At 50.8% G+C, this 12,865-nt stretch overlaps 1 protein-coding gene across 1 annotated transcript; it reads right to left on the bottom strand.

The window, feature by feature from the left end:
* Nucleotides 1-768: 768 nt before the first annotated feature.
* Nucleotides 769-10,764, bottom strand: TMPRSS9 (transmembrane protease, serine 9; the record flags this gene model as incomplete). Its single annotated transcript, XM_009580460.1, has 12 exons — nt 10,641-10,764; nt 9,613-9,740; nt 9,078-9,145; nt 8,501-8,679; nt 7,283-7,324; nt 6,827-6,940; nt 6,090-6,258; nt 5,369-5,643; nt 5,055-5,191; nt 3,535-3,853; nt 2,534-2,705; nt 769-1,040 (listed from the first exon to the last, which is right to left on the bottom strand). Coding segments are annotated over exons 1-12 (1,999 nt in total), but the record flags the coding sequence as incomplete, so codon positions are not given.
* Between the last annotated feature and the right edge of the window lie 2,101 nt (nt 10,765-12,865).

Raw genomic sequence — 12,865 nt, 5'->3', positions numbered from 1 at the left:
GGTGCGGCTCCACCAATCTATCTCCCTCACACTCCCTGATACACGTTGACCCCTCCACTTCCTCTTTCAGCTCTGCCACCAGGCTGAGCAGATCATCCACCTGGTCACAGCGCACACAGGCATTGTCCCTGCTGCCCTCCTGTACAAGTGACAGGCTCAGGCACTCCCTGCCTGTCCTATATGAGCTACTCTCTTAGCAGCCCTGAAGCTCCTGGTTCATCCCAGGGTGCAGTTTCATACCTGTGCAAAGGATACTGCACACAGGCACCAAGTTTCTATTGTCTTGACAGCTTGTGGGCTCCTGGTCAAATGTTAGAGGGACAACAGGGCTTCTTTGGTAGCACACGTGCTACCCTCAGGCCTTCTCCCTACAATGGGATCTTTGCTTTTTCTAATTGCTTGGAACATCTTTGCGACTGAGCATGTTTGCTGAGGCTGACATACTGTCCTGCCAGAGCTACAGCAGGCCACTGAGGCAGTGCCCCACTCTTGCTTAACATGGGAGAACTACTGAGGGGGGCCCAGCAGGTTTCTCCTGGTTCCTGCCAAGCTGCTGTCTCCATTTTCTTGTTTGCTGGTGGCTCCTAAACAACTGTGGTTATTTACACACAGAGCCCTTATTCTTGTGTTTCTGTCAGTTCCTGACTGTCCCTGTTACTGTCCCGTCCTGTATGCTCCCAGGACTGCCTGGGTCGCAGTGGCACAGGCTTTGCTGCTGAGTCTGTCACTGCTCCAGAGCAAATCAACTGGTAATGCATCACTGCTTACCGTTCCCTTCTTGGAGGTTACCCCACCCAGAAATTATGCATTTCTTGCCAACAGGAAACTTCTGCACAGCAAGTGGGAGACAGACAGGCTGGATGTATTTGTTGAAGACAAAAGGTCTTGCCAGCTCAAGTACAGCCACATCGAAGTCCAGAATAATAGGGTTGAAGAGGGGATGCTGGATCACTCTTGTTACATTGACTTTCACTGCATTCCCATCTGTTCCATTTAGTGATATTGTTCCCACGTAGGCCTCGATTTCTTCTGGATTTGTCCTGCAAATACATAATCGTAAACATGCATGCTCACACACATATGCCTAGCATGAATTCTGACATTTAAATGATCAGTGTTTGAAACCTTACTTTACCAAAGCAGAACCCAGCACACAGAAGAGCAGCCCTGCTAAGTCAGGCCCAAAGAACTGTTTCCAGCAGTGGCACATGTTGGATGTCTCCTGAAGAGCAGGTAAACGTAGTAATCCTTTCCTCACCTCTAGAAATTTGTGATTTCAGGAGTGTTCTGGCACACAGCTGGTGTCTCTATATTCAGTAGGTCTTGATAGATTTTTGGGGTTTATTTGGATTTTTCTAGAGTTGTGTTTTATTCAGTTTTTTTTAACCCCATGTGAATTTTAAACATTCAGTTTAATGACGCTTATGAAGAACTGCTTCCTTTTGCTTGTTTTCCACCTGCTTTTGGTGGTTATTTGATATCTTAGAAAAACAGTAAGGTATTCCCTAAACACTTTGTAGTTTTTGTAATCATATAGTCCCTATCACCCACTCCCTTCCCACCCAGTTCTCTCTTTTCCCAAGTCTAGTCTGATGTATTTTGTCGTGCTTGTTATGGATGCTGTTCTGCACCCAGGTCATCCTTGTGTCTTGTCGTACAGTACAGTACAGTACAGTACAGTATGTTATTCTAGCATTGCATGCAATGTTTGAGAAGTCGGTATGTTGTGGATTATCAGCAACATACTGGTAATCTCAGTTGTTTTTCTAATAATTACTAGCATTCACTTGCTCTTTAATTGCCACTGCCTACAGAACTGCTGTTCTCATGGCAATATCCACAGTATTTCTGACCTCTTTTTCTGAATGGTAAAAGCTGATGGGAGACCCATCATCATCTGCAGGCAGATAGCACTGCTTTTTTGCTATGTGCCTCACTTCACACTTGCCTTGCATTTCACTTGCTGCTTTATTGCCCAGCTATTTAATGCATACGGTTGTCTTGAAACTCTTCATAGTTAGTCCCTGAATTCTGGACTTCAGGAATTTTTCTGCCTTCAGGAATTTTTATTCTTGACAAACATTATCCTCTTGCTACTCATTTCTTTATCTAGGTTATTTATAAATCTGGACTTGGGCTCTTGCTGTTTAACAGAACTATGCAGGATTGAACGGACCACAGCTGACCATGTGTCTCTATTTCCTATATTACAGCCAATTTTTAAAGTTAAATTTTTTGAGGAAACTCTCTTGTGGCACCTGTCCTTTTCCACCCCTGTTAGGTGTGTTGTCCTTGCTTCCTGCCCAGGCTACTTTAACCCTTCCCTGCCTCATTCCAGCCTCCCCACAAAACCCCTTTTACTATGAATCTCTAGCTATAACAAAAATTAATATCCAATGTGGGTTCTTGTTTTTCCCCAGTGACTCCAGTGCCACAGCTGTGTGTTTGGCTACACGGCCGCGTAGAGCTGCACAGCTCTGTGCCGGTGGGCAGGCAAGCTGGAACAGCAGTGCTAGCAGGGATGGTCTCATACTCATTGAAGCAGTGAGCTGCCGACAGCAGCCAGCGGTCCCCAATTATGGTGGCTCCACAGAAATGCCTTGAGTCTTCTTTCAGGCTGACTTGCCAGGGGATCTCTCCTCTGGAAGCATCTGTTCCTCCCACGATCTTGCTGGGTTTAGAGAACCCAGGTCGTCCTCCACACTCTGAACAAAAGTCAAAGCATGACTTGTGAGTAGTCCTAGCAGAAAAAAAGCGAGGAGAGACTTTTGCTCTTTCTAATCAGTAAGTCTGAGCAGGGACAGGTCAGGGCTGAAGTGTGAGGTATCTGCCCAAGGCCTGCCTGCCTGCTGATCGTGGCGGTCCCTGATGGTGGCCGTGCACAGCCACACGTAGGCTTTCACCCTAACTGCTGTTCTGCATCTTGCTCTTGGCAAGTCCTTAATCCTATGCCTTTCTTGAAGGCAGAGTAACCAGCAGCTCTGTGCCTCTCAGCCTTGTCATTCCAGATAAAAAGTTAATACTAAATTTAGGAAAATACCCTACATCTGTATCTCCCTGCAGAGCTGCTGGAAGGGCTCCTTGGAGCTGACAGGTCATCCTATGGACACCTGCCCTCCTTCCCTTCAGGGGAAGTTGCAGCCATCAACTTTGAACTGCTGGGAGATCCTTACGTGGCAAACAAAAGTGAGTGGTCAACAGGTTAAAGTGTCAGACGCTGCTGTGTCTTAGTACCCTGTCCTGGGCCTGCTGGAGCAAACCAATTACACAGCAGACAAAATTACACATTCAGTTGAATAAACAAAGGAGCCCATGAAACTCATCTGAGTGACTTTGCCAGGCTGCTCTGAGCCAGGGCAGCCAGACAGCATCACTTGTGCCTCGGCCCTTAACACTTAGGCAAGTGTTAAGGCAAGGGTTGTGTGGGTCACTACTGAAGGTCATTTCAGCTCAGTGGAAGAATGAACCTGACATTGGACCTGTACCAGCCACTTTTCCTGCCACGGTGCAGGTGCATCCTGTGGGTGCTCATACCTTGTGGTCTCGATGCAGTCACTGGCTTGCTGGCAGCTGGGGCTGGTGAAGTGGTGGGGATTGCGCTGGTGGTGCTGATGTTGAGCTCTTCAGAGCTAGCCACGTTACTGTTAGTACTGGAGTGTATTGGAGGGACAGTATGGGCTATGGAGGTGGAGAAGGCAGAAATAGCATCCAAGATCCAGTCTCTGAGTTTGGTAACACGTGTGTAAACCCCGGGCCGCCTGGCTTCAGCACATCCAATTCCCCAACTCACGATTCCTGCCAGGAAAAACTTGCCAGATGGTTCTTCGCAAACCAGGGGCCCACCAGAGTCGCCCTGCAAGAGAAGCCAGATGGTGAGCTCTCCCTGGGGATGCTCCGAGCTCACCCTAGCCACCCTCAGCATACCTCTGCCGGACTGTGTCTCTCTGTCCCTGTGTATCCCAGCTCACCTCTGCTTATTTGCTCCAGCCTAATGATGAGTGAAGCATCTCCTGTGCTGGCCTTTGAGTGCTCCTCTGTGTGGGCACACTGTCCTGCTATTAAGCAGTAGCTTTGTGCCCTTGATACACCAGAAGAGCACAAGGACATCCTCCATAAAACCTAGGGTAAGCATTTCTACTGGTTTAATCATTTGTTGCTGCTCTTAAAGGTTAAGCCCAGCAGCCCCTAAACAGCCAGATGATGGGTGTTCATTGCATGATACCCAACGCAGGGAGACCATGCTAATCTTTGCATGATGTTTTCTTGATTTGGCCTGTGGTTCCCTGGTCAGTTCTTTGGTACTGTGGGGCCATATGAGTGTCACTGATGTAGGACATGTGGTGTTTGTGAAGCTGGCTGTGCCTTCTGGGGGTTGGATTGCTCTAGGTGAATAACGAGTAACTGGATGGGTCGTGTTCATCATCCAACCTCAAATCTTCCATTCTTGGCCCCTTCTCTGGCGTTTGTGCTGCATTTGGTGCAGAAATATGAAGCGCTACTACCATGGAAGTGCAGTTTTGCTCAGCTGGTGACTGTGGGTAGGAAGGGCCCTGCCAAACCACAGGGATAGCCATGAAAATCAGTCCTCCTCTCACAACACAGTCTTCCTCTCCCCATACATTGTGAAAGGCAGGATTTTCTCCAGCTGACTTGCAATTCCAGGCTGGAAAAAGGCTAACTAGGGAAAACACCAAGTTGTTCACAAAAACTGTTGTGTATGTTTTAGTTTCCACTGCTGCCCTTTGCCATCTGGATTTTGATCTGAGGACCTTCCAGGTACATTGGTAGCGCCAGCCCTGATTACAGCTCAGGAAGTAGAGAAAAGTAGTTAAATAGCCAAAAGAGCCCCTCAAACAGCACTGCCCTGCTCTAAGCACTAGAGATCATATTCTCATTTTTGTCTTCTGCAGTCCCTGATATGTGCTTGGGTCCAAGGCACAGCCTCAAACTGTGGGGGGAACTGTGACTGTGGCATCAGATCCTGCTTCTTGAAGTGATGCTTGGTGCATACTGGGATGCGGGGAGGTGTGCTGGCTTCCCTGGGCAAAGCCTACCTGGCAGGAATCGATTTTCCCCTCCAGGTAGCCAGCACACAGCATCCTGTCTGTGAGGACGTGACTGTAGAGGCTGGAGCACAGCGTCTGGTCCAGCAGCTCCACTGTTGCTTTCTGCAGGAACTCAGGTTTCACCACTAAACGAGAAAGATGCGACCAATGAGCTCACCACAGGGAGCCTTGCACAGGACCAGCTCCCCATGTTACAGCCCACCCCAGCTGGCCAGAGCATGGCCCGAGTTCCCTTCCCTGGTGCCTCCTGCACTGCTCATACCCCACCATGCCTCCTCTGCCATCTGCCATGCTTTGCTTACAGAAATCCTCCCTGAGGTAGCCCCAGCCAGAGATAAGGCATTTCTTGCTGGTGGGGAAGTGATGTCCAGCGTCTGGCAGGCACACAGGCTGGATGTACTTAGTGAAGGTCACAGGTCTCTTCAGCTCCAGCACGGCCACGTCATAGTCAGCTGTGTCGGCATTGTAGGAGGGGTGCAGGATGATCCGTGTGATGCCCATTTTCACTGCACCACTGTCTGAGCCTCTGAGGGAAGTGGTCCCTGTGTAAGCTGCCCACATGGATGGGTCCTGAAACCTGGAAGAGAGACAGCCAGGATTGTGTGAGTCTGCAGCCACAGCATCGCCCTTCAAACCAGAGCTGCTTGGTGCGGGTGGTGCTGCCTCCTGCCCATCCTGCCATCTGCTCTGGGACAGGAGCTCCCGTGGCTTAATCTGGTAGGGGAAGGAAACCAGGCGTGGTGGGGCAGTGTGGTACAGCGGGAGCTTGGGCCGCAAGTGGAAGAGAGACAGCCAGGATTGTGTGAGTCTGCAGCCACAGCATCGCCCTTCAAACCAGAGCTGCTTGGTGCGGGTGGTGCTGCCTCCTGCCCATCCTGCCATCTGCTCTGGGACAGGAGCTCCCGTGGCTTAATCTGGTAGGGGAAGGAAACCAGGCGTGGTGGGGCAGTGTGGTACAGCGGGAGCTTGGGCCGCAAGATACGGCAGCTTTTGGGAACAGGGGCAGGCAGGGGGAGGGGGCACGGGTGCAAGGTTCTCCCGCCCCCCAGCCACTTCTCTGTGAGGACTGCAGCACCGCAGAAGTGCTCATTGTTCTCTTGAAGGCTGACTTGCCATGGGAACTCCCCTCTGGATGCCTCTGAGCCTCCGACTATCCTGGTGGCAGTCTGCATGGCAGGGCGGCTCCCACAGTCTGAAAGGGAGAGAGCCAGTACATCAGCCAGCTACGCCCTAGCACATTGCTCTCGGGTGCAAGTGGGAAAAGCTGCTTCAGCTTTGTGCATGCTCCCAGCACATGCTCAAGCAGCAGGACATTGCCAGGGATGTCACAGGGCAGATTTTAACCTGCAGGCTTGGGAAAGAGCACTGCAAAGCACTGGCCCATCACAGCATCCTTCCTCAAACTCCTCTAAAGCAAGAAATTCTGGAGAGAAATATCTTAGCTAGTTTTACAAGCTCAGCCGCTGCCTTGTGATCTGCTCCCACCAGCTCGTGGGCATGTGGCGCCTGCCCAGCACACCAGCCCACCAGGAAGGTAGGCCTTGTTGTGGTGCTTTGCAGTTGGTGGTGTGACCAAGGTGTTTCTAGGGTACAAATCCCCTCATCCTGATGCAGACATCTACTATTGGCCTGACAAGTTATGCCTTGTCCTTGGCTCTCTTCAGTGCCCAGAAGCCCAGTGGTGTTACAGCTGTCAAGGTCTGCAGCAGTGGGTTGTGGCCCATCCCCCATGTCCAGGAGACCTGCTGTGAGAGACTCACCACAGCCCCTTTCATCAGAGGCATCGGCGCAGTCTTTTTGGCCGTCACATTCAGGGTTTTCTTTCCACACGCACTGGGTGTTGAGGCAAGTGAATGTGTCTCCAGGGCAGTTCCCTGGGGACAGCAAGGGTTGGGTCACTCGTGTCTTCTGCAGTCCTCCCAGCAACCATCCCCCAGCTTCCCGAGGGGCAACCACCGCAGTGTCCTTGTCACTCTGCTCCCTGGCAGTGCCAGTGTCCCTGCGGGATGGAGCTGGGAGCGGAGCTGCAGCTCTTGTGGACCTTGCAGGGGGAAAAGGGTGCAGAGCCCTGGACCACCAGGTTATGAACAAGATGGGGCACAAACGCCTCTTGTATCTACAGCCAGGCCGCCAGTGAGGAGAAAGCTACAGGTCAGGCTGCAGAGTGCAGCCAAGGGAGCTGGGGCAGATGGCTCTTCCTGCTGCCTGGCTCTTACCTGATTTCAGTCCAGGTCTGTGGGGAGAAACCTCACTGGGACCTGTGACAAAGTGGAAGGAATGGGGATCAGTGAGGGCATCGCAGTCGGGGGCACAGGAACTGCATGCTCCCGTGGACTGTGCTGCTCCCGGGCCAGGGCTGGCAGAGGCTTTGCTTCATCTTTTCCTCCTGCCTGGCAATCACTTTCCCTGCCCCACAGCCAGCGGTGAGCTCCTGGCCCAGTTTCTTTCCCGGGGCCCTTCCTCAGTTTGCTCCACCACAGGCACAGTATGCAGTGGAGGAGCAGCCATCTACAGCCCTTTCGGCTGTTGGGGTGATCCCAGGTGCAGGGAAAAATTCCCAAGAGCTGTGGCAGTGAGCTGCCTCCCAGGAGCAGGCTCCAAGGCTGAAGCTATGCAGGGCTGTTGCCTAAAGCCAAGGGGGTGTCTGTGCACCCTCCATTTGGGCTGCACAAGGCTCCCAAAGATCCAGGGATCCTGCCCATCATTGCAGGAAGTGCAGAGGGAGCTGCAGGGAACCCACACCTTCATGTTTTCCAGGCACATGTTTTTTTAAATCTGCTGGACCTGGAGTCCTATGGTCAAATGCAACGCCACAGTCACTGAAGGAAAGAATTTCTAGTTAGGTGGTTTCAGAGAATAATTCAAATATGACAAATATCTCCCTAAGCAGGAATTATTGCTACAACTCTGAGGACTGCCTAAGGGCTGCTGCGTACTTGTAGGGACAGACAACCCAGCAATTAACCTCCTGAGGCTTGATCTCCTGTCCCTCAGTCTGGTTCCAGGTGCTGCAAGAAAAGCCAAAGAAGCTGCAGTTTACGCTTTAGGCTCTGTTGTTGCTGCAGGTGCCCAAAGCTGCTCTTGCAGGACAGAGAGCAGTAGGAGAGCATTAGAATTGGAGGAGGACCTGGGGACTCCCTACAAACATCTGTTCAGCAACCACCAACAGCTAGGCATGTTTCTGCTGCTATTTTGTGAAACTGGTAGCACCTGGGAGCCAGGCAGAGCATCTTTTATTGGTTTGCTTGGGTGCCTGGCAGCACCTCCATTTCTAACATTGCTGCTAGGCATGAAGCCTTGACTGGACATCCAAAGCTAAAGCCCTGCGGCAGTTGTGCTATCTGAGACACAGTTTGTGGTTTTGCTAGTGTGACTGGCAGCACCAGCACAGGGCATCTTGCTCTGGCTGCCCTGCAGTTGCGGGAGGAGCATACCTGTAAGAGAAGCTGAGGATATAGTCCCATAGGCAGCCAGGGAGAGACCCTGCTTGTGCAAGGCAGCCGCCAGCCCATGTCTGAGAGCTTCCTCCTCCATGGTAGAGCTCAGGGGTTGGGAATCCTGGGGGGCAAAGAGGAGGCGGAAACGGACGATCACGCTCGAGTTTCCATTTCTGCTGGAAGACAGAGAATTAATGGATACAGTACAAGGGATGGGCTCTTGTGCTAGCTGCCTACAGGGAACTCAAGGGAAACAAAACTAATTCTTATTAATTTAAGGCGCAAGTTTCTCTGGAGATGTGCTCTAGGTTGAAATGGTCATTTGCAATTTTTTCTTTGGCCCAAAGTTCAGCCATGGCTGGTTGAACAAAGCCATTTTCCTCTGCCTTTCTGACTGCATTTCCAAATGAAAGAATCCAGAACATTGGTGTGATCCCAGAAGAAAATCCAGCTTTCACCAAAAAGCAGTTTCTCTGTGTACTAGGTCTGAACAAAAACACCTTCTTAGCGGAGCTTGTGAGAATGCCCTGAAACATGAGCTGCACAGTCTGCAGAGCGAGCTGCCTACACTCACCTGTAGCCCAGGATGGTGCAACCAGTGCAACTCCAGTCCAGCTGGGAGTCCTGGAAACTGGACAGAAACTGAAAAGCAAAGAATGATGGTCACACAGTTACTGGGCAGAACACCCCAGGGAGATGGGACTAGATGATGCCTGGGATTTTCTAGGGAGCTGGAGCTACCTGGAGCATCTTCTCTTGTCTCTGCAGGCAGCAGGAGCACCTGCGTCTAGCTCCTGTGTAATCCTTTTCCCACCCTGGCTCAGGGCATGAGGCAGCACATCCCTTCTTTATGCCTTCCTGCTACCTCTCTTTTGCAAGGAACAGACCTGAGCACACATTTCCCACTCCGCAAATGTCTCTCAGGGCCCTGACAGGGCCTCTGGAAGTGCAGCTCAGCCCCACGGTGTAGCCTGCTGATGTTTAAGAAATCCCTGTTTTCCTCTTGCCCTTGGCATCCAGATTCTGCTGAACGAGGACAGTTGAGCTGCGCGCTAGGAACCGCCACAGTCTTTCCCAAGTCTTTTCCTAGCAAGTCCAGCTCAACTCACCAGCCTCTCAAGAGCAGGCGTCAGCACCCTGTAGTAGTCCGAGTTCTCCCTCTGTAAGCTGCTGTTGAATGTGATTCCTTGCAGCTCCACTGTGTGCTCAAAGCTGGTCTCTCCTGTGGGATGACAGGCTGCCAGAGAGGGAAGGTGTCTGTCAGAGGCACAAAGGACACATAGAGGTTTGGGGCCATGGCTGGACCCAGCTTTCCTCACTGTCCGCTTTGCAACATGGGTCTCATCGTGTCCTTTAGACCCTCCTGGTTTGAGCAGCTTGACTGTCCCTGACCACTCCAGGCTGCCTTGGGGGTGCCCCATGACCGTGCTGGGCTACCCCGCACACATGTAATAGGAGAAATTTGCACTGAACTAATTTGGACTTGAAAATGGTGGATTTTTGTCAAGCTTGAGACAAAAGTTCATGAACAGATGGGTGCAGCCTGGCAGCGCAATCCCAGATTGGCCCCATCCTTGCAGTAACGAGGCTGGGGAAAGGCATGCTAGATACCAAAGCCATCTTAGAAAGTGGTGCTGTACAGTAGAGCTGTGCTGGTGGGATCTGTCAGTCGTGTCAGGCTGGGGTCCACACCAGGGTGCTGGCCTGAGGTGGCATCTGGCCATGGGGCACCAGAGGCAGCAGGAGGGAGGTGGGAGAGGCAAGGAGATGGTGGTCATGCTCTGGAGTGGGACAGTAAAACAGGCAATGGTCAGTGCCTGCAAGAGTTTGTGATAGGAGATGGCTGGGGCAGTGAGGTACAGTGACAGGAAATTTGGGAATTGCAGGGAGAGATTAGAGGAGATTAATAGAGCATATGTGTTAGGCGACACTGAAGATAAAGTGCCTTAAAGTCAGATACTCAGAACGTGAGTTGACTACAGCCCTTGCAGTTTGTGTGTGTATGTGGGGCAAGCTGACCACATTTTGTCCTCAGCAGAAGGCTTTTGAGGATTTTTGCTACGAGGACTGTGAGCTGTGCAGACCATTTATTTTTGGAGCAGACAAACTGAAAGAACGTGCCTGGCTGCACACTCACCCAGCAGGATCCCCAGGTAGAGGGCTGTCACGCTGCCCACCACGGCAGCAGCAATGGTTACTTGCCAGCAGCTGGCCCTCAGTCCCCTTCTCTGGGTGCCTACCACTGGCTTTCTCTGGTCCATGCTTTCTGAGCAGCTCTACAGATGGCCTCTGTGATTAAAAAGAAGATGAGGAAAAGGACAAACTGGGATGAAATGTTACATGCCAGCTATGGCTACCCCAGGAGCTCCAACCAGTGCATTATCACAAGAAGTAAAAGGATGGACACACACTGCATCCCCTGAAAGTGCCTCAGGCCGCAGTCAGGACATTTTACTAATACATCCAAGTTGTAGGACCTGAACGCATCAACCATGGTGGCTCCTCCCTGCCTGGTTCCCCTTCCCTTTCTTCCTAGGAGGCCACCACTGAGCATGGCCATATCCGTTGTGAGTATGAACCAGCCTGATGCCTCCATCTCCGTGCTCTGCACAGGCGCTTTTGGTGACACAAACCCTGGGTGAGCGCTGAACCAGTGTCCCAGCATCACAGGCCCTGCCTTGGTGTCCAACCGGGACAGCACACGGTACCTGCTCTTCAGCAGGCAGTCCCCCAGGCTTGATGTAGCAGCAGGGTTTCAAGGTCCTACCGCCTATGATGCCAGGGTGAACTGGTATGGCAAGGAGTGAGCATGGACCGGGCTTGGCATCTTGGCTTGCTCCTTCTGCCTCAGACATCACCCCTAGTAAAGATCCTAAAACCAACCAGTGTCACTAGCAGATGCTTTCGTGCTGCTCAGCAGTCACGGAGCTGCAGTAGTGGGTGGAGCAGTTAAGTTGGAAAGTACAACATTTATCTCAGAGTAATCTTACAGGCCTGCAAATAACAAGACCAGACTGCAGTCACATCCTTAAACATGAAACTCTGCAGTCTGAATAGAGAGCTATGGAGAGAGCCTGGGACTCTGGCCAGTAAATGTACCAAAGCCAATTGGTATTGAAAACCTCAAGAATCCTTGGCTGCTTCTACTGGACCATTCTGACCTGGTTACTGAAATCCTGACACTAGGCTACTTATATCCTCATAGTGTATGTTATGTGGATTTAAACTGGCTAAGTAATAAACCTCACTCTGTAGTTGTTTATGAGGCAGGTTCCCGGGTGAGGTTTCATATATAGCCCAAAGCTATTCCATATTTTTGCAAGAATTGTGAAGGAAATATAAAATCACAGTCAGTAAATTCAGTGGATAACAAAACTCACTACAGTGTTTAGCAGAGAGCTCCCAATGCCTAGTAATGCAGAGCAACTAAAACGTGCTTTAATTACAGCTATGCTACTATCCCGATGAGCAGTTTCTCCTTCCCTGTGATAAGCACTGGCACTGGTGCTTCCAGTATTTTGCTTCAAGTGGTACAAACATCCTGCACAGGAACCAGAGCCCCTTCATGTGATCTTTCCTTCCTCCTGAGATCAACTCAGTGGCTTCTGACTTGTTCCAGTATGTCAGTGCTTTTCATGCACTGAAGATGCTCAGACGGGATACGGTACTCCAAATGTGATCTCAAAAGTGCCAAAAATACGGCACTTTTATCTTGTTTTTCTGTCTGCACTCTTGCTAGTACAAGCCAGCCTGTGGTTGGCCTTCTTTTGCACATCATCATCAACTGGATATTGGTAGGAATGAAACAGCCTGGGATTCCTGCTTTATCCACAGTCATTCAATCAGCCTATTTCAGCCATTTTAGTTTTTGCAAGAAGCCTAATGAGACAAGAAGGGGCATTGATTTCCCCTGGCCCTAAAATGTATTAAATTACTGGATTAATATTCCTCCCTCCCAGATAGGAAGAAGACACACAACCCTTCCCTTCAGACTGGCACACAAAAGTCTGTCTAAGACATTTGGTTGGTCAGAGTTGAAATACATGGAAGTCCAGCCTTCTTGGCCAAAGGTCCAAAGTTCCTCAGCTTCAGAGTGAGTTTTTTGAGGACTCAACCTCTAGCTGCTGGGAAACTTCAGATTTACAGGTCACACCAGAAGAGCCTTGACAAGGCAAATTCATCTCTCAAACTTACTCTGCCTAGATATCAACAGCTTCAAGAACATAAAACCCACTTAGTTCCAAATTCTGTCCTGCTGAGGGACATCTCATCTGGCCACTTCCTACCAGTTCAGGAGATGCTGTGAGTGGTTGGGCTGCAACAGCAGCTATTTACTGATGCTATAAATCAGGCTGTGACTTC

Source organism: Fulmarus glacialis, unplaced genomic scaffold, assembly GCF_000690835.1.
Source record: "Fulmarus glacialis isolate BGI_N327 unplaced genomic scaffold, ASM69083v1 scaffold48886, whole genome shotgun sequence".
NCBI classification, from domain to species: domain Eukaryota; kingdom Metazoa; phylum Chordata; class Aves; order Procellariiformes; family Procellariidae; genus Fulmarus; species Fulmarus glacialis.
The sequence above is the reverse complement of the archived record's forward strand: the minus strand, read 5'-3'. Positions and strand labels throughout refer to the sequence as shown.